We start from the raw sequence: 21918 nt of genomic DNA, 5'->3' as shown, positions 1-21918 counted from the left end.
AGCTCCAATTCTCAAGCGTTTTTGGGGTGGTTAAGAAACCGAAATCAAAGGAACCCGAGAGAACAAAAAAAAAAAAAAAAAAGGAGCCAGAGAGAATCTCTGTCCACCTAGAAAGTGAGAGTTTTCAGAGAGACGGAGCAGCCTTATATCAAGCTTTGCTTAAGTGAAAAGGTATGCTTCGATGTTTTCATGGAAGTTCCGATTCAAGTCAATTTGTTTTGACTCTTATTTGTGTATTGTTGTTGAATCTTCTGCTTCAGTTTCCTATTTTAGACTTTACGTTTTGTTTTTATCGATTTTATGGAAGGAAGGATCCGGCGGAAATGAATTTTAATAAAAACGGTAATCGAAGATCGTTTTCATCGATCATTTTGTCCTGAATATTGAAGTAGTGACACGTCTGATCTTTTTTTTCTTTGACATTTTCTCAAATTCCGATGAAAACGTGTAGCTGTAAATCATCTTCTTAAGGTTTTGATAACTCTTTCGGCTTGTAGAATAGATTGAGAGCCTGTCTTGGACTCTTGGCTCAGGTTAAAGAATCTTTTGAGTTTTTCCATGCCGCGCTGATATTTGTTTACAGAAACTGAATTTGAGAATTAATCGGTAAAGGTTCGGCGTGGATGTTCCTCTTTTTCCGTCTGAAACTCTTGTTATGAACATCCTGAACAATTTAGGCTGTCTTGATAAATTTTCCATGAACTGATTCTTCTAAGTTATGCTTTACCGAGGTTCAAAAATCTGAGGCGATCTTTCTTTTTTTTTTTTTTTTTTTTCCTCTACTGATTTATACCTGTAATTATATTAGAGCAATCGATTCCATATTGTGATGTCTGTCGTTTGATTTATGAGAAATCAGCTTTAACTTTTTGTTGACCCTATTATCATTTCTCTTTAGTGGATTCTCTGATTTGTTTATTGCGCAAAGCTTAATTCGTTTATTGAATTCCGGTTTCATATTATATTTTGTATTCCTCTACTTTCCAGCTTGCCATTTTTGTTACGCCGGGAAGAACTTGAATCTTCCACGCAGGATCAGTACATGGGTTCGTTGCCGGAATCGGAACCTCAGAGTTCTCATGGCAAGCCGCCGGGAATCCGGTTCATAGAGTACATCAAGCAGTCCAAGCTCTCATACAAAACCCACCAAGTCATTGTCTTGATTGTTACATTTTTAGCATACACCAGCTACCATGCTGCAAGAAAAACCACCAGCGTAGTTAAGAGTACCCTTGATCCCCAATCATCCCCATCAGAACTGGGCTTGAAATTCTTCTCTTGGAGAGTAATTTACAGAGATGAAACAGCGATAGGAGGAGGACTTTCATGGAAGCTTGGAGATGGTTGGTTTCCATTTAATAGACCAGATGGAACGTCCTTGCTTGGTGAACTCGATGTCGCTTTTCTATCGGTATATGCCCTGGGAATGTACTTCTCTGGACACTTGGGTGATAGAATGAATTTGAGGATATTTCTAACAGTTGGAATGATTGGTACTGGTGTTTTCACTTCACTTTTTGGTGTCGGATACTGGGCAAACGTCCATAACTTCTACTACTACTTGATAGCGCAAATGCTTGCTGGTTTATTTCAATCAACTGGGTGGCCTTCAGTTGTTGCAGTGGTTGGGAACTGGTGTGGAAAGAAAAAGAGAGGGCTAATCATGGGTATATGGAATGCTCATACATCAGTTGGAAACATCACAGGCTCTTTGGTTGCTGCTGCGCTATTGAGATATGGATGGGGTTGGTCCTTTGTTGCACCTGGTCTCTTGATTGCTTTCATTGGCATAGTGGTTTTCCTTTTATTGCCAGTTAGTCCTGAATCTGTTGGAGCTGATAAAAATGAGGACGAAATGTCTTCTCCGAGGAAACCTGGAGAGGAAACAAGAGAGCCTCTCTTAAATTCAGGGACAGAACTGAAGGAGGAAGCTGTGGGCTTTTTAGAAGCATGGAAAATTCCTGGAGTTGCATCTTTTGCCCTCTGCCTCTTCTTCGCCAAATTAGTTGCTTATACTTTTCTATATTGGCTTCCTTTCTATATTAGCCACACAGGTAACTTGATTTATTTCTTTTATTGATTCTTTTAATTAGCTAAATTGAATTACATCCGCTAATATTCTCCTTTACATGCATGGAATAATTGTGCAATATAGTATGACTCTTGGGACAATTTCTAATTCCCATTTCATCAATTTTTGCAGCCATTGAAGGAAAGTATTTATCTAGTGAGACCGCTGGAAACTTGTCAACGTTGTTTGATGTTGGAGGTGTGGTCGGAGGGATACTTGCCGGCCACATTTCTGATCGTCTCGATGCCAGAGCTATAACGGCTGCAAGTTTCATGTACTGTGCAATTCCTGCTCTCTTCTTCTACCGCAGCTATGGCCAACTCTCCTTAACTATGAACATTGCTCTTATGTTCATCACCGGCATGTTCGTGAATGGCCCTTATGCTCTTATAACCACAGCTGTTTCGGCTGACCTGGGAACACACAGTTCACTAAAAGGGAACTCAAGAGCATTAGCAACTGTTACAGCAATTATAGATGGAACCGGCTCCGTTGGAGCTGCAATCGGGCCATTACTGACTGGTTACATATCTTCCAAAAGCTGGAGTGCAGTTTTCACAATGTTAATGGGAGCAGCTCTGATTGCAGGACTGCTGCTTACCCAGCTTGTCGTGGCAGAGGTGGCTGCTAAGATTTCGGAATCGAGATCACAAGAAAGACTCACAACGAGATCTTCAGAACTAAATGTATAAGCCCTATAAGAATATAGATAGAGGGATAAAGAAGGTAGAGATAAAATATTTTTCTTCCTTTTCTCCACGATCATGGAGGAAAATTTTAAAGGACAGGACAGATGGAGGAGAGATAGAATCTCTATTCTTGTCCATATATATGTACAATTTTTTTGTAATATACGATATGAATTCAAGAATGGGATCGTCAACCAGGATTTGCTCACTCAACAATGTGTGGCTTCTTTTATATATAATTTGAGAGAAATTAACAGCTGGTTGCTGATGTTGAAAAGCAGGGGGGAGACTTCAATCCGATATATGGGTGTACGAGAAAGATGATCTTCCACGGGAGAAGCCTGAAAGTGAAATGTGCTCTCAAAGCCAGCTGAAGAGGCAAGAAAGCAAACAAGGCAACATTTGCCTTAAAAAAAAAAATACAAAGTTAACAAACGTAAGCTAATTTAATGAAATAATCTAATCACTCCAATTAAAATTTACTTCTAACGAACGGCAATTGTTAAAAAATATTATCTGCAATAATAATAATAATAAAACTTTAGATATTTGTATGAGAAGATAAATTATTCAATTTACTTGAGTGTAATATTGAAAATGGGATGTGATGCCAAAGTGTTCAACGCAACTGGAAGGAAGATGCCATTTTATATTCTCAACCAAAACATGGGGCCAATTCTTGACTTTTCACAAATGCTTTCTGTGTATTTGATGAATTTATTGCAGTGTATCTACAGCCAAAGTTCCCATGTATGGAAATGTGGAGAGGAAATATATTTTGTTTCCTAGGACAGCATCCTCAAAAGTAAGTGGCACACGTATGATTCCAATTACACACACACACACACACACACACACATATATATATGGTATTTTCTCAATAACGTGTATGTATACTTTTCTTTTTTTTCCCTTTTAATTCAGACCCATATAGGAGGAAAGAAAATAGGGACAAAGTTCTTTTGGATAGTTTGAACCTCTAACTTAGAGAGGTAGAAAAATACCCACATGACCAAAAATCAATTATGTGTGTGTGTGTGTGTAGCACCCGGAAAGGAGGAGGAAAAAAAAAACAAAAAAAAAAGCCACGTCAGCAGCCACGTCAGCAGGCCCGGTCAGCAGTCCCGGCCAACCGGGGCCTGCCACGTGGCAAGACCACGTCACTCCGAATGGTAGCCACGTTGGCGATCCGCGTGGGTGAAATCCGACGGCCCAGATCAATCGCGCGATCGGACGACCCAGATACAATCGCACAGACGGCACAGATTCAATCAAAAACGAACGGCCCAGATAAAACAAAATGGACGGCTGAGATCAAAAGGCAAGGGGTTATAAATAGAACCCCCACACCAGACCACAAACCCTAGCCGCCTGCCGCTCGCCGGAGAAGACGAACCAGAGGCCGACCGCCGCCACCCGCCGCCGCACCGGGGAAATTTCCGACCGCCGATCAAGGTAAATTTCATACCCCCAACTCGTTTTTCCACGCTGATTCCTCCTATGGCCAAATCGAAGCTGAAATCCCGGCCAAACGGCTGGAATACGCGGCCGAAGACCAGCGGCGCCGCCGCGTCCCCTCTCGGTTTTTGCCTCCGACGAGGCCCTTCCCGGCCTCCGTTCGATGCAATTTTTATATCACCGTGATCACCATTCTTTTCTCTACAGGTTGACCGGAGCCGAATCACCAAAACACGAACCTCGCCGGAGAGCCGCCGCACCCGAGAGCGCCGCCGCCGGTAAGCTCCGTTTTTCCGTGATTTTTTGGCCCCCCGAGGGCCCTAGGGTTGTTTTCTCACAAGGACCGATGCGAGTGTGGCCGAATTCGGCCGAAAACAGCCAACCCGAGGCGACTCGCCACCGCCAGCGGCGGCACCGTCGCCGGAGCACGGCGGAGCCGCCGTGCCGGAGTTGCGATTTGGGCCGAAAGAGGCCCTGGGCCTAATTTGGATTTTTTTTTGGAACACGTGCAGGTACTGTTAGTGTGTTTCAGTTCCCCGGAAAAAATTCAGGGAAAATTAGGGACGGCCTGCAGGCGCACTGTGAATCGTATTCGGATCCCGAAAACAAGTAAGGACCCCTCACCCTATTTCCTATCACGGTATTAAAGTTCAAAATGATAAAACGGTATTTCTTGAATTAACGAATGTGTGAAATTGTTTAAGGTGGCTAATGGAGCCCGAGTCTAGTGTGATTGGTGATTTACTGTTATTTGGCATGTTTACAGCTTTAAATGCAAAATGAGGTTTGATGTGTTCATTTTACAGATTTGTGTGCATATACTACGTTTTTATTAATCATGGGTTGAATGACTGAAAAAACTGATACTGTATGTTGTCTGTTTGGCATGAATTACTGTTTTGCTTGTTTGTATGTGAATTGATGATGCTGACTGAGAAAAAGGAAAATGAAAGATTGTGTAGACTGATAATTGTATTATGGGGGTCAGCCTGACTAGATATCCTGGGAGATGGTGGACGGACCGGGTCCGTAGGGAACCCTACCGGGATTGTGGTCTCACATGCCGGATGGGGTATGGAGATCTTATGGTTTTGGCGCCCATACCGGACGGGGTATGGGGACGGCCCGTTTCACCCTCATACCGGACGGGGTATTGAGGTTTATGGTTTTGGCGCCCATACCGGACGGGGTATGGGGACGGCCCGTTTCACCCTCATACCGGACGGGGTATGGGGACGGCCCGTTTCACCCTCATACCGGACGGGGTATTGAGGTTTATGGTTTTGGCGCCCATACCGGACGGGGTATGGGGACGGCCCGTTTCACCCTCATACCGGACGGGGTATTGAGGTTTATGGTTTTGGCGCCCATACCGGACGGGGTATGGGGACGGCCCGTTTCACCCTCATACCGGACGGGGTATTGAGGTTCATGGTTTTGGCGCCCATACCGGACGGGGTATGGGGACGGCCCTGGAAACTGATTATGAATGTTAAAGGTTAACGGGTAGTGGAACCCCTATGGACCCCCACGGATACTAGTAGGCTGGTAAATGAGAAAAAGATATGTTGCACAATGATTGAATTACAAGAGGCGTGATAAGTGTTATGTTTTACAGCTTATATTATTCCATGATTATGATAATATTATTGTTTTTCTTATATTGTTTTCATAAATTCCACCGAGGTAAGTGGATGGTAAAGGTTTTCATGTTAATAAAGGAGTTTGTTGTAAATTATGCTCCATTGGTCTTTTTGTATTTTTCTACCCACCTTTACCTCCGTGACGGTGAGATATCGTGATGTTCTTACTGGGCTAGTGTAGCTCACTCCTTATTTAACCATTTCAGATCAGGAAGACATGGTTCCCGAGCTCGTTCCGCAGGAGGACGACGAAGGGGATGCCTAGAGACTCTGTAGTCATACTCATAGTTTTATTTTCGAGTTTCTCTCTTAGTTAGTTTAATCTTTTATATTTTAAGTACGTTTTTTGGTTTTTCGTGTAAGGGATGTTAACTGAAATCTTGATCTCGCTTCCGCATTTGATATATTCAAATACTCATTTCATTTTAATATTTCCGGGGCCGTTACAGTTGGTATCAGAGCCGCATTTCCTCGGACCCATCCCTTACACTATAGTCCTTTAAAGAAATACTCACCGATTGGTCGTTACTCAACCATTCCTTGTAAATGCAGGTACACAGAAATGAGGAGAGGAAGACCCCCACTAAACCGAGCGGCCCAAGATAATTCGCTTCGGGAGGATTTGGACAGATTATATGAGATGGTGGAAGCTCTCGTAGCTGCCCAGCGAAGGCAAGAGGAGAGAATGGAGTTACCCGGACCTCCTCCGCTAGCGCAGGTTGAGGCCCCGCTACAGCAGGCTGATCCCGAGCCACCCCGGCAGGAGCCTGTTCCTCCACAGCACCACCCGGCACCACAGCCGCAGTACGACCCGGTACCACAGCCACAGTACCAACAGGTGCCGCCACAGCACATTCCAGTGCCCCCACCACATCAGCAGGCGCCACCACAGGGTCCCCCAGTTCACCCTCAGCCGGTCCCAGTCCCTCTACCTCGGGACCCCGCTCCCTCCTTGATCGACCCCAGCTTCATAGAGAGGTACAGGAGACTGAACCCTTCTACCTTTTCAGGGGGATCCTCTTTCGAAGAGGCCCAATACTGGCTGGCAGAGACTGAGAGAGCCTTTGAGACCTTGGGGGTAATTCCTGAGCAGAGGGCTGCCATTGCCTCCTACATGCTGGTAGGGGAGGCGGTACGCTGGTGGGAGCTCAAGCGGGCCACCCTGCCTGTACCAGTTACTTGGGAGCAGTTCCTAGCGGCTTTCCATGCGGAGTATCTCCCTAAACACATCCAACATTTAAAGGAAATGGAATTTGCTCAATTGGTCCAGGGTAATATGACAGTGTCGGAGTATGCCCGCAAGTTCCTGGAGCTGGGCCGACATGCCCCGGAGACATTGTTGGATGAGGGCCGAAAGGCCAGGAAATTCCAGTGGGGCCTCCGCCCGGCGATCAGACAGCACTTGTTGGTGATGGAGCTCGAGACATATTCGGCAGTCCTGGCAAAGGCGCAGATCATAGAAAGGAGTTTCGACACCCGCCCTCAGCTAGCGGGAAGTTCCCGACCTTCAGCCCCGCTCCGCAGGCCAGCGCCTACCATGCCTGTCCAACCCAGTAAGAGACCCAGGCCTGCCGTTCAGGGCCCTCCTCAGGCTATGGGGGTAGCTCGTGGGAAGATCTGGCAGTACTGCGGCAGGGATCATGGGGACCGACCCTGCTACCGCCTCAACAACACCTGTCGCATATGTGGCAGTGCCCAGCACTATGCGAGGGAGTGCCCTAGGAACCAGAATTAAGAGAGGCCTCCAATCCAGGGCAGAGTTTACAACCTTACCCAGAGGGATGCCGACGCAGACCCGGACGTGGTACATGGTATGTATACTATCTCTGGCCACATTGCTCATATTTTGTTTGATACTGGTGCATCACATTCTTTTATTTCACATGTTCTTGCTTCCAAAATTTGTGTATCACCTGATAGACTTGATTCATTATTGTTTGTATCTACCGCTGGGGGGGAGACATTGCTAGGAGAGGTTGTCTACAGGGCATGTGCCGTGGAGATAGCAGATAGGAAATTGAGGGTAGACCTGATAGGGTTAGACACAGGGGATTTTGATGTAATCCTAGGAATGGATTGGCTAGCGGCGTATCACGCCACCATAGACTGCTTTAATAAAAAGATTGTATTTAATCCTCCCAACGAGGAGCCATTTACAAGTTAATAAAATTATTCGGTACTGATTCTCCCTAATGACAAATTCTTTTCTTCTTAATTCCCAGTGCGTTGATATTGTATTTTCCCTAACTAGGTAAACCCAAGAAGGAAGTTTGTATCCAAGAGATTCCAGTAGTCCGAGACTTTCCAAACGTATTCCCGGATGAACTGCCCGGTCTACCAGGGGACAGAGAGGTCGAGTTCACCATAGACTTACAGCCAGGAACCCAACCCATCTCGGTAGCTCCTTACCGAATGAGCCGCATCGAGATGGAAGAGCTAAGGAAACAAATCACTGAGCTACAAAACAGTGGCTTCATTAGACACAGCATTTCCCCATGGGGTGCCGGGGTTACTTTTGTAAAGAAAGGGGATGGAACGTTGAGACTGTGTATTGACTATAGAAGGATAAACAAGGTAACAATTAAAAACAAGTACCCTCTTCCCCGGATTGATGACCTTTTCGATCAGTTGCAGGGTGCACAGGTCTTTTCTAAAATAGATCTACGATCAGGTTACCATCAGATAAAAGTGAGAGCAGAAGACATCCCCAAGACGGCATTCCGAACCAGGTACGGACACTATGAGTTCCTGGTTATGCCGTTTGGGCTAACCAACGCCCCGGCCATCTTTATGGATCTAATGAACAGAATCTTCAGAGAGTTTTTGGATAAATTTGTCATCGTGTTCATCGATGATATCTTAGTCTACTCAAAAAGTAGAGAAGAACATGCTCATCATCTTGCCCAAGTCCTCCAGGTACTCAGGGAAAAGAAGTTGTATGCAAAGTTGAGCAAGTGTGGATTTTGGCTCGAGCAAACCGCCTTCCTAGGACATATTATATCGAAGGAAGGGGTGTCGGTGAACCCCGAAAAGGTTGAAGCGGTACTTGGTTGGGAAAGGCTGACAACAGTTAAGGAAATTCGCAGTTTCCTAGGGATGGCGGGTTATTACCGCCGATTTGTCGAAGGGTTCTCCAGTCTAGCGGCCCCTCTAACCCGACTCACAAAGAAGAATGCAAAGTTTGATTGGAATGAGAACTGCGAAAGGAGTTTTTCAGAATTGAAGAAGCGACTGACTACTGCACCCGTGCTGGCTCTACCGAGTGGATCAGGAGGGTATACAGTTTATAGTGATGCTTCCTATCTGGGCCTGGGTTGTGTTCTGATGCAGCATGGAAAGGTTATAGCATATGGGTCTAGACAGCTAAAGAATCATGAGAAGAACTATCCTACCCATGACTTGGAGCTTGTCGTAATCATACACGCCTTGAAAATCTGGCGCCATTATTTGTATGGAGAGACCTTTCATATCTACACCGATCATAAGAGCTTGAAGCACATCTTCACTCAGAAGGATCTCAACATGCGTCAGAGAAGGTGGATGGAACTCCTCAAGGACTATGATTGTGACATCCTATACCATCCAGGTAAGGGCAACGTAGTAGCCGATGCCCTCAGCAGGAAGAGTGCAGGCACCCTAGCCCATCTGATGGTTTCAGAATGCAGGTCCATTGGGGCTACGCAGCAGGTTCGACTGCGAGATCTGAAGAGGGCCACATGTTTGAGCCACCTAGCAGTCCAACCCGAGTTAATCCAAAGAATAAAGGAAGCCCAGTCAATCGACCCCGCCCTAGTAACCCGCAAGAAGGATGCAGAACAGGGAGTGAACTCAGAATTTCAGATCTCTGCCGACAGATTGATTCGTTTCAAGGACAGAATGTGTGTCCTAGACGACAATGAATTAAAAAGAGACATCATGATAGAGTCCCATAGTTCAAGGTTCGCCATGCATCCAGGAAGTACAAAAATGTACCAAACTATGCGATCCCGATTCTGGTGGAATGGGATGAAGAGAGATATAGCCGACTTTGTATCTAAGTGCTTGGTATGTCAGCAGGTCAAAGCAGAACATCAACGCCCAGGGGGGTTGCTTCAGCCTTTACCGATTCCAGAATGGAAGTGGGAACACATCACCATGGACTTCGTATCGGGACTACCCAAGGCACGATCGGGACACGATGCCATATGGGTAATTGTTGACCGACTCACTAAGTCTTCCCACTTCCTGGCCATCAGAATGACTGATTCTTTGGACAAGTTGGCAAGAATGTATGTCCGGAAAATAGTCAGACTGCATGGAGTCCCAGTAACAGTGGTATCCGACAGGGATCCCAGATTCACTTCTCGGTTTTGGAATAGTTTCCAGCAAGCTATGGGAATAAAGTTGTCCCTTAGTACTGCCTTCCACCCCCAAACCGATGGACAATCAGAGAGGACAATCCGTACGCTGGAGGATATGCTCCGAGCTTGTGTCCTTGACTCCGGAGGCCATTGGGACGACCATCTACCCCTGATGGAGTTTGCCTACAACAACAGTTACCAAGCAAGCATCGGCATGGCCCCATACGAGGCGCTATACGGGCGTCCGTGTAGGTCACCGATTTGTTGGGAGGAAGTGGGCGATAGAAGATTGTTTGGCCCGGATTTGGTGGAAGAAACCACGTCCAAGATAGTTAAGATCAAGAAGAACATCCAGACAGCTCAGAGTAGGCAGAAGAGCTATGCTGATACCCGGAGGAGAGACCTGGCCTTTGAGAAAGGTGACCGGGTGTTTCTTAAAGTCACCCCCTTCAAGGGAATTAGTAGGTTCGGTAGGAGGGGAAAATTAAACCCCAGATACATTGGACCCTTTGAAATCTTAGACAAGATTGGTACCACTGCCTACAGACTTGCACTGCCCCCTGAGCTCTCCCGGGTTCACAATGTGTTTCATGTATCTATGCTGCGCAAGTACAATCCGGACCCTTCTCATATCGTGGCTCATGAACCGCTTTCACTCCGAGAGGACTTGTCTTATGAAGAAGTACCGGTCAGTATCACGGACCGAGAAAGCAGAATACTCCGTAACCGGGAAATATCATTTGTAAAAGTCTTGTGGCAGAACCACACGCCTAGGGAGGCGACTTGGGAGCTGGAATCAGAATTTAGGGCCAAATATCCTCATCTGTTTGATCAAGAGTAATGAGGCAAATTTGGGGACCAAATTTCTTTATGGGGGGAGAGTTGTAGCACCCGGAAAGGAGGAGGAAAAAAAAACAAAAAAAAGCCACGTCAGCAGGCCCGGTCAGCAGTCTCGGCCAACCGGGGCCTGCCACGTGGCAAGACCACGTCACTCCGAAGGGTAGCCACGTTGGCGATCCGCGTGGGTGAAATCCGACGGCCCAGATCAATCGCGCGATCGGACGGCCCAGATACAATCGCACGGACGGCCCAGATTTAATCAAAAACGAACGGCCCAGATTAAAACAAAATGGACGGCTGAGATCAAAAGGCAAGGGGTTATAAATAGAACCCCCACACCAGACCACAAACCCTAGCCGCCTGCCGCACGCCGGAGAAGACGAACCAGAGGCCGACCGCCGCCACCCGCCGCCGCACCGGTGAAATTTCCGACCGCCAATCGAGGTAAATTTCATACCCTCGACTCGTCTTTCCACGCTGATTCCTCCTATGGCCAAATCGAAGCCGAAATTCCAGCCAAACGGCCGGAATATGCGACCGAAGACCAGCGGCGCCGCCGCGCCCCCTCTCGGTTTTTGCCTCCGACGAGGCCCTTCCCGGCCTCCGTTCGATGCAATTTTTATATCACCGTGATCACCATTCTTTTCTCTACAGGTTGACCGGAGCCGAATCACCAAAACACGAACCTCGCCGGAGAGCCGCCGCACCCGAGAGCGCCGCCGCCGGTAAGCTCCGTTTTTCCGTGATTTTTTGGCCCCCCGAGGGCCCTAGGGTTGTTTTCTCACAAGGACCGATGCGAGTGTGGCCGAATTCGACCGAAAACAGCCAACCCGAGGCGACTCGCCGCCGCCAGCGGCGGCGCCGTCGCCGGAGCACGGCGGAGCCGCCGTGCCGGAGTTGCGATTTGGGCCGAAAGAGGCCCTGGGCCTAATTTGGGTTTTTTTTGGAACACGTGCAGGTATTGTTAGTGTGTTTCAGTTCCCCGGGAAAAATTCAGGGAAAATTAGGGACGGCCTGCAGGCGTACTGTGAATCGTATTCGGATCCCGAAAACAAGTAAGGACCCCTCACCCTATTTCCTATCACGGTATTAAAATTCAAAATGATAAAACGGTATTTCTTGAATTAACGAATGTGTGAAATTGCTTAAGGTGGCTAATGGAGCCCGAGTCTAGTGTGATTGGTGATTTACTGTTATTTGGCCTGTTTACAGCTTTAAATGCAAAATGAGGTTTGATGTGTTCATTTTACAGATTTGTGTGCATATACTACGTTTTTATTAATCATGGGTTGAATGACTGAAAAAACTGATACTGTATGTTGTCTGTTTTGCATGAATTACTGTTTTGCTTGTTTGTATGTGAATTGATGATGCTGACTGAGGAAAAGGAAAATGAAAGATTGTGTAGACTGATAATTGTATTATGGGGGTCAGCCTGACTAGATATCCTGGGAGATGGTGGACGGACCGGGTCCGTAGGGAACCCTACCGGGATTGTGGTCTCACATGCCGGACGGGGTACGGAGATCTTATGGTTTTGGCGCCCATACCGGACGGGGTATGGGGACGGCCCGTTTCACCCTCATACCGGACGGGGTATTGAGGTTTATGATTTTGGCGCCCATACCGGACGGGGTATGGGGACGGCCCGTTTCACCCTCATACCGGACGAGGTATTGAGGTTTATGGTTTTGGCGCCCATACCGGACGGGGTATGGGGACGGCCCGTTTCACCCTCATACCGGACGGGGTATTGAGGTTCATGGTTTTGGCGCCCATACCGGACGGGGTATGGGGACGGCCCTGGAAACTGATTATGAATGTTAAAGGTTAACGGGTAGCGGAACCCCTATGGACCCCCACGGATACTAGTAGGCTGGTAAATGAGAAAAAGATATGTTGCACAATGATTGAATTACAAGAGGCGTGATAAGTGTTATGTTTTACAGCTTATATTATTCCATGATTATGATAATGTTATTGTTTTTCTTATATTGTTTTCATAAATTCCACCGAGGTAAGTGGATGGTAAAGGTTTTCATGTTAATAAACGAGTTTGTTGTAAATTATGCTCCATTGGTCTTTTTGTGTTTTTTTACCCACCTTTACCTCCGTGACGGTGAGATATCGTGATGTTCTTACTGGGCTAGTGTAGCTCACTCCTTATTTAACCATTTCAGATCAGGAAGACATGGTTCCCGAGCCCGTTCCGCAGGAGGACGATGAAGGGGATGCCTAGAGACTCTGTAGTCATACTCATAGTTTTATTTTCGAGTTTCTCTCTTAGTTAGTTTAATCTTTTATATTTTAAGTACGTTTTTTGGTTTTTCGTGTAAGGGATGTTAACTGAAATCTTGATCTCGCTTCCGCATTTGATATATTCAAATACTCATTTCATTTTAATATGTGTGTGTGTGTATATATATATATATATGTATATGTATACTTTTTTTTTTCCTTTTAATTCAGACCCATATAGGAGGAAAGAAAATAGGGACAAAGTTCTTTTAGATAGTTTGAACCTCTAACTTTAGACAGGTATAAAAATACCCACATGACCAAAAATCTATTATGTGTGTGTGTGTGTCTATATATATATATATATGGTATTTTCTCAATAATGTATATGTATACTTTTTTTTTTTCTCTTTTAATTCAGACCCATATAGGAGGAAAGAAAATAGGAACAAAGTTCTTTTGGATAGTTTGAAAGTCTAACTTAGAGAGGTAGAAAAATACCCACATGACCAAAAATCTATTATGTGTGTGTGTCTGTGTATATATGTATGTAGTTTTAGAAATAGGAAAGTTAGGTAGCTTCATGATCTTTCCCTATGTACCTAGGAAAATTTGCATCTTTTACATCTTTACTAATAAGGGTAAAAAAGGGTTTCTATTTAATGCAAACTATATTGTGTTTCTAGTCTTTATAATACAAAATAAATATAATGGGAGTTTGAAAGATTATAGTATTATAATTTTAAATTAATTTAATGATTAATTCACATAAGTTGTTGATTTACTGATTATTTCATTGACAATTATGAATTTAAAATAAATGTGACCAAACATGATTTAATTATGAATCAAAAACGTAAATTACGATTAAATATTTTTATATCACGTAAATAAAATTAAAAGTAATTATATGTTTGCCAATTTTTATTTTTATTTTCACTTTAAATATTTAAGTTTTGATTTTTATATTATTATTATATAAAATATATTTATATTTTAATTACTTAAAATAATGGTAAGCTTTTGTTTTAAGTGTTTTTGACGTAAACCACACAAAAAAAGCTAAAAGGTTTTGGTGGGTGGTTCATCCACTAAAAATATAAATTTAAAAAATTGAGGGCCTAACTTCTCTAAATATATGTATTTATATCCATCTGATTATTGGACCACTTCAAATCCACTTTCCTTTTTAGGCCACGAATTTTACACCTAATGATCTCCAAAATCACCACCATATACCATTTTTAAAATGGTGCCCCCAGTAAACCACTACTTTTTTTTTAATTAATTAATTAATTAGCTTTTGACTAAGATAATAATTTAGTATTAATTCGTGTTTAAATTAATCTCCATCTTAATTTTTTATTTAATCTATTTTTATTATGTAGTTAAATTTAATGATAATAATTGATGAGAGAGAAGAATTAAATTAATATATTTTTGAGATTATAGAAAATAATTTAAGTGAAGGTTAAAATAAAAATTAATTTGAACAAAATTATTAGTATGAAAACCAAATCATTATTTATTTTATTTTTATTATATTTTTTTGTTTTTATAATAAAAATAAATGTAAATTTATACAAAATATAAATGTATTAAGGTGCATTTAATTATCACAAGTTTTATTTGTCTTCTTCGGCGAAGTTAAACGGCGTTTGAAAAAGGCACGTGATGGTTAGTAAGGGCATAAACGGGGGAGGTTAAGATTGCCATCACGGGCAGGTTTTCAGGATGCGTATCTCAGAATTACTCGATTGTCGCAGTGTTCTACAGTATATTATTTCATTCGTTCGTGGTATAAAAAGTGAAGACGACTTTGATGTCTGCTGAGAGAGATCGTTTCGAGTATGGCGTCATCATAGAGAAACGTAGAATGCTCCTAGCCACCAAACCCGACATTGCCATTGCCTGAGTAGGCAGGCAAGGCAACAGAGCGGCACACCAATTAGCGACGAGATATGCTGATAAAATAAGATCAAATAAAAATAAAGTATTAGAATATAGCACGGCAACAAGTGTCGTAAAGTTTACGAATGACGTACGGACGACTGAGGAGGGTGGATAGTTGCCAGAGACCAGAAGTTTTTGGAAAAGATAACAAACTGCTGCTTTCTGACGAAGGCTTCTGCAACCAAACTCCACAATGCGAATGCGAAACCTAAAACTGTTAAAAAAAGGAAATCCACTTTCGCAATCGTAAAAATTTTGGACTGTAATTGCTTAAATTTCTCCACGTAAATTATTAAATTAGTTTATATTTGATAGTATTTAATTATTAATAGTTTAGAATAATTAGACAGTATATGAATGTTAAAAAATAATATCATTTAATTAATTACTAAGAATAACAAATACTCCTAATATTATTACTAATTAATTTAATAACGAGTTATAATTACTTTTTAAATTATTTGAATATTATTTAATTGCTTTAAATTTTTTATTAAAAATAAAAAAAAAAATTTAAACACTAAACATTTGAAAGAAAAAAAAAAGTATTAAATTATAATTAAAAAATATTAAGGACAAAATTTAAAAAAAATATCAAATATGAAGAACTAATTTAATAATTTATCCGATTCATTTTAAAGTGAAAAATGTGAACTTACAATTAAGATCCAAAATGGATTTTATAGGACTTGAAGGAATTGAGCCCTTTAACAAAATTATTGCAGGCCAATTTGGCAAATTGCATGGGCTTTGGTTGGGATTAAGCTGTGTAGGGATCCATACTGTATAACAAACATCGAAAGGTTCTTTCGAAAGGGAGAGGTAAGAGGGTCAACAGCAAGCTGTGAATCGCTGATGATTTGGCGCATTCCAAATCCTTCTTCATAAGTAACCCGAATTATTCTTTTCGCTAAATGATTATGGATTGATATACAATTTTATTTTATCTTTCTAAACTAGTGATATCACTAACTTAAATATTAAAAATGTTTAAAATTAAAATTTGAACACATCGATTTCAAACCGACCATCCCTAAATTCAGCAAGTAGCTCACAAATAATCAAATTAATATTTCTAGAGTTTATCAATCATCATATCTTTTCATACTCTATAATTGACTTTATAGAGGCTCCATCAACATTATGGCAACCTCTCCAGGTCCAGTTAGCACTTATTATATAAAATCACCATAGATAGTAATAAAATGATTATAGTCACCATAGGAGATAAATACTTTAATAAATACTTAGTATTATGCTGACAAAATTAGCATGCAGAGATGAATAAAGTTTTACATTTTAAAAACGCAATTCCATTTATGCAACCAACACTACTATCTGAATTAGTACTTGCAAACCTTAATCCTAACTACGACGAATATAGTATGATTTATAGTAAATTGGTCTAATAACATTATGTCACCATGAGTTGAGTGACTGCTAATAAACCAGTTAAGCACCAAAATTTTTATTGTTAGATCATTTTATATATATCTAAAAATATATTATTAAAGAATTAATGATAAATACAAGAAAAAGTCACGGGACCAACTATCAAGCAACTTTATATCTTTTCCCTAGCCTAATAATCATATGAATCACTCAACCCTCGATATCTACTTGACATCATTTTCTTAACCCTTCTTAATGGTGTTATATTGATCACTGAATACTCTGGATCTACTTACGTAAGTTTTCGAACCCTGCCTAATAGTTATATAAAATATTCAACTCCTAAGATCTACGTACTAAAATTTTTAAATCATTACTCGTTCATATTCATTTTGATTCTCAGTTTGAATCTCTATAAAATAAAGAATCATATTTGAGAAGAATTAAAGGAAGCTAAGAAATCAGGTAAAATTTGTAAAGTTTATATGATAGTTAAAAAAAAAAAGGTAGGGGAAGAGAGAGAGAAGAGTTAACTTCTAGCAAACTTTGAGTTAATAATCAAATAGAAGAGATAGGTGTGGAAGTGAGAGAAAATTTTCATTAACAAATTTTTTCTCTTGGAACTTAATGTATGCTTATTATATTCTTTATGTAATTAACATAGTTTTTTTAGGATATTACATATCCTTTTATTGATGTTCTTGATATAGCAACATAAAGGGTTTGAATCCTAGATCTCTTCACACAGAAAAAGAACAAGGAAAAGTGAACCTAGCAAGTGGATCAATTGGATTTTCAAAGGAAAATAGTATAACAACTAATCCTACCCCATTGAATTTAATCTTAGAACCTATTCTATTTCTTACCCTGCACCGTGGTCTAGCCGTACTGCACTTCAGGAGTTAATGCTAATACTTTCGCATTTCAACCAATCACATCAACTAAGTCAGTCATCACCACTGACAATTGAGTTGAGATTAAGTTCATCATTTGGCAAATAAAAGGATTAAGTTAAAAATGAAGCAAATTACTACCAGTTACCACAGAAAATAATGAATACCATATTGTCGTTATTAGTCAATATTTTATATTGAAAAAGTTATTAGTCAATGTAACAGAAAGGCATGAATAAAGTTGGACAAAGGATCCATGAAGCAAAATAAAGCAGTTGTACATTTGGAGTCCACTGTCATCTGCATCCTTGTGAGACAAAGCTCTAGAATTTTTCAAGAAGATGTGAAGAAAATTATCTATTAAAATGTAGAGTATGAACTATGCAATTGATAAGCAAATAGTTTAATCAATAAGACCACAGCCAGTCCCCTCCTTTTAAGTTTAAGTTTAAGTTCAATTCAAATATTAATTTTATAAAATAGGAACAAAAATATAATATAAATGAGATGAAATTTGAATGAAAGCACTAGTCCAAGTCAATTATGTTAAATTCAAAGTAGGTATTTCTGTGATTCCTCCACTTATAAATAAATCAAATCCATCATTGTAGAATTGAGGACATGAGGAAACTTGACTCAATTATAAATTATAACTATCTTTTACATATCAAATAACTAAGGTTTAGGATTTGAAAAAATATGATAGTTTTGAACCAACCGCAAAGTAAGCCCCTCAGAGACCACAAAGAAATATACATCACAGTATGTAGCTACTCCCCATACATATCCATGCCTCACCTCAATCACTGTACTGCAGCCAAAACTAAACCTGTAACCTTCAAATGCATTCTGCCCAATAAATAGCCAAAAATAAAAAAACTTAGGAACAATGTCCGAATTTCTATCGCAATCCCAATTATCTAACAGTGATAGTAACCATAGAGACACTAGAGCCACTATCAAACTGAGAGGATTCACAGATGGACAAAGGAATTGGAGAGAAAAATTCATAACCTACCAACCTAGGAAAAGATTCACTCCACAAACACATCCAGAAAAATGTACTAACCCAGCAGACAGAGAAAACATTTAGGCTATGACTGGTAAAATGTTGTCCAATCCTCCATTGAGAATACTGAAATCTAAAAATTGGATGACAAAATTAGATGTTGCATGCCTTGTTAAATTTCATTTACAAAACAAAAGAAACTCATTTTCCACCCACTTTTCTACTCTATTGATTTTAGCCTTACTGTTGCAGAAAACACACCTCCGGTTCAAGTTTATCATCAGAAAAATAAGAAAACCATGGTCCACTAATGTACTTCCTGCCATGTTAAGTTGCTAATTACCAAATACCCGCTGCAGCTTTTATCAAACCCTGGTAGATGGAGGCTTAGCATGACATATGTAGTGTCTCATTCAGCATTCACTAGACGCCCTTTTCTTGTACAGTCATCAATTCTACAGATTTGTAGTGGAACCTCCATGAAGGCAACCAATCAACAACTTCAATCCTCAATATGTCGTTTTTAAACTTGAAAGATTTTAGAAAAACTTATAGATTCACAAGCAGCTCTATACTTCACAATACAACCTCGTTAAAATTACCCACAAAGGCAAGAGACATTCAACTACGATGGGAGAGTGAATGCTGGTTAACGGTGAATTATTCTTGTGCTAAACAAATTCCAGCGACTAGATTAACAACACAACCATGTAATGAAGGATAAGCTCAGTTATGTCAGCTTCAACACTACATACAAATATGTAATTAAATAGAAAACAAATCAAGGAAATTGAATCGAGAAAAAAAAAATGAAAAAACGAATCCAAATTTACCAAGGAGCTTATCTCATGAGCAAATAATTTAAAATTCTCATATCGATCCGCAATCAACTCAACTACAATAATTTTTATTACCAACATTTGGTTGGTTTCACTTCTCTTCTTATACAGATTCTAATTTCTAGACTTGTATGTGATCAGGAAAAACAAAAAGAAAATCCACTAAAGAGGAAGACAATTAACCTGGCCTTTCTTCTCCTTGTTGTCAATACGTTATCGTTTATAGCTGGGGCTAATCGTCGTCCTCTCTTTTTTTGGGCTTCCGATACTTCTCTTCCACATGCCTGGCCATGAAGAGGGCCGAGTTAGCAAGCTTCATGACGTTCGGAACATTGTAGTTTTGAGCAAGATAAATCCCGCACACGGTGCCGACTATGAAGGAGAAACTGCTCTTTATGATTCCCATCTTCCCACTACTGTGCTACTGTAGATCGGCTCTTCAACTGTAAAATTAGGGCTGAAATCCACCGCCAAATTTAAGTTGTACGCACAGCACAGCCGAATGATTTCGCTGAATTATTGGAGCTTTTTCTTTTCTTTACTTAAAATTTCAGATTCCAGGACTTTCGCAGGGATCCGAGTTCTGGAAGTCTCCCCGGCTCTGTACAATCTCTGTTCATAGAGCTAGCGACTTCCCGGTTTTACCTTCTCCATTCTCGCAGAAGTTCGGCGAAACGGCCCAGTTTGAAAATCAAAGCCCTTAAAATAAACATTTTTAATTAATTAAAAAAAAATTAAAGGAAAAGTAACATTTAAGCTGCTGTATGTTGAATTTGCAAGCAAATTGCCAGCTGTCTCCCATAATTTTTAATTGAAACAATTATTTTTCTAAACACTTTTTTTATACGAAATTTAGGTTTAAAAAAATAATATTTTAATTTTAAAGTTATTTTTATTTTTAGTTTTAATTGATTGATATAATATAAATTTCTTATTGTATAACTGAATGTTTTCGTATAATTCATGCAGTAGTATATTAAATATATAAAATATTATAACTAATTTTTATATATTAAATAATTAAAATTAATAAATTTAATAATAATAATAATGTAATAATCATGCTGACTGATGACATCTCGACTAACTTATTAGTTTAAGTATTTTTTAAATTTATAGTATTTTAATTTTACGAGTTGAATATTATTTTTTATTTTATAAGAATTAAATATATGAATATGATTAAAATTTTGTATATTAAATATATAAATTATAATTATATTTTATTTTAAAAGGTAAAATAAAATTTATAAATATTATATGTAAAAATAAAAAATAAATAAATAAACAAAAAAGTTTTGCTAAAGAAAACAATAAAACTAAAATAGTTAATAAAAAAATTTAAAAATATTATTTTATAATTTCATAATTTAACTATTAATTTTCACAATTAGATGAATGAAATACACATAATAAATTAACAATATACACATCAAAACTTTTTGAGTACTTGCAAAAATAATTATTTTGCTTATTGTTAAGTTAGTCTACGAACACTTATTTAATACACATTTCATTAAAATCTATAATAATGATTATGAATATAATATAAAATTTATAAATAATTTTTTTATATATGAAACAATCCCATCAGCTTTTAAAATGCTTGTTTACTATAAGTTGTCGGTGTATATTAAATGCATGAGCAAAAATTTTGTTCAATAGTTTACCAACCAATAAAAGGTAATTAATACTTAATATTCATACTTCATAATCATGTTATTTTTAAAAGAAAAGTTGTATATTTTTTTAAAATTAAAATATTTATAAAAAAAACAATATGACTATTTGTCTGTTCAAATTCGTTATATCATTTATGACTCATTTATGAATAATTAATTTATGGGATAGTTATAGTATTATAGAAAAAATTATAATGAATCCGGGTCTTTTGAGTTACAAAAGTGTAGACAGAGCAAATATCGTATTTTATAGTTTGTGATTTATTAACAATTATGTAGCATTATGTGTATTATGATATAATAATATTTTGTTATGAATGTACAAAAATTTTTTTATTGAATTTGTCCAAAATCTTTAAAATTTATTTATTTATTTCAAGAGTGACTTATTTGAGATTTAACGTATATCATTTAACAAACTTATGATAAATTTTAATTTTCGGTTAGTTCAGTATTAATTCTTCAATATATTTTTTGCTATAAATATATTTGATCCCAATATTTCCCAATTGATCTATTTGCAATGTTTCTACGTAATTTAGTTATAATTTAAACAAGTTTATAAGTCAATGTTTATTCGTTAGAAGATAATTAATTTGATTTTTAACAATTATAACTTAAATTTATTTCATTAGTTAATTAATTAGGTTTATCATTGTTAATTAAGATACTTGCAAATTGCTCAAAGTAAACAGAACGAAATTTAAGAATGGAAATGAATTGGTCAAGGCAAGAATAAAATAACAGTACAAAGTCAGAAAGGACAAAAAAAAATGGTACGAAGAAGCCAGGTAGGAAGGCTCGTCTTTATTCTCCAACAGAAGGCGTTCATGCACCATGGCTGAACGAATATACGAGCTTACCTAAAATA

The 21918-nt window shown here is 39.5% G+C and overlaps 2 protein-coding genes across 2 annotated transcripts; one reads left to right on the top strand and one right to left on the bottom strand.

The window, feature by feature from the left end:
• G3PP1 (putative glycerol-3-phosphate transporter 1) lies at positions 1-2968 on the top strand. Its single transcript, XM_022053866.2, has 3 exons — positions 1-171; positions 988-2054; positions 2204-2968. The coding sequence occupies exons 2-3, from the start codon at positions 1043-1045 to the stop codon at positions 2761-2763; spliced, it is 1572 nt and encodes a 523-aa protein (XP_021909558.1). The 5' UTR covers positions 1-171; positions 988-1042; the 3' UTR covers positions 2764-2968.
• A 15171-nt stretch (positions 2969-18139) lies between these two features.
• On the bottom strand, positions 18140-20059 carry LOC110823318 (uncharacterized). Its single transcript, XM_022053681.2, has 2 exons — positions 19549-20059; positions 18140-18366 (listed from the first exon to the last, which is right to left on the bottom strand). The coding sequence occupies exon 1, from the start codon at positions 19769-19771 to the stop codon at positions 19598-19600; it is 174 nt and encodes a 57-aa protein (XP_021909373.1). The 5' UTR covers positions 19772-20059; the 3' UTR covers positions 18140-18366; positions 19549-19597.
• Between the last annotated feature and the right edge of the window lie 1859 nt (positions 20060-21918).

Source organism: Carica papaya, chromosome 9, assembly GCF_054855325.1.
Source record: "Carica papaya isolate Zhongbai chromosome 9, ASM5485532v1, whole genome shotgun sequence".
Classification (NCBI taxonomy): domain Eukaryota; kingdom Viridiplantae; phylum Streptophyta; class Magnoliopsida; order Brassicales; family Caricaceae; genus Carica; species Carica papaya.
The sequence above is the reverse complement of the archived record's forward strand: the minus strand, read 5'-3'. Positions and strand labels throughout refer to the sequence as shown.

What these genes read in the sequence shown, in the direction of transcription:
- G3PP1 (XM_022053866.2), top strand. Translation starts at nt 1,043, where the DNA reads ATGGGTTCGTTGCCGGAATCGGAACCTCAGAGTTCTCATGGCAAGCCG. An exon ending in TTTCTATATTAGCCACACAG is followed by an intron (nt 2,055 to 2,203) that starts GTAACTTGATTT and finishes CAATTTTTGCAG; the next exon opens with CCATTGAAGGAAAGTATTTA.
- LOC110823318 (XM_022053681.2), bottom strand. Translation starts at nt 19,771, where the DNA reads ATGGGAATCATAAAGAGCAGTTTCTCCTTCATAGTCGGCACCGTGTGC.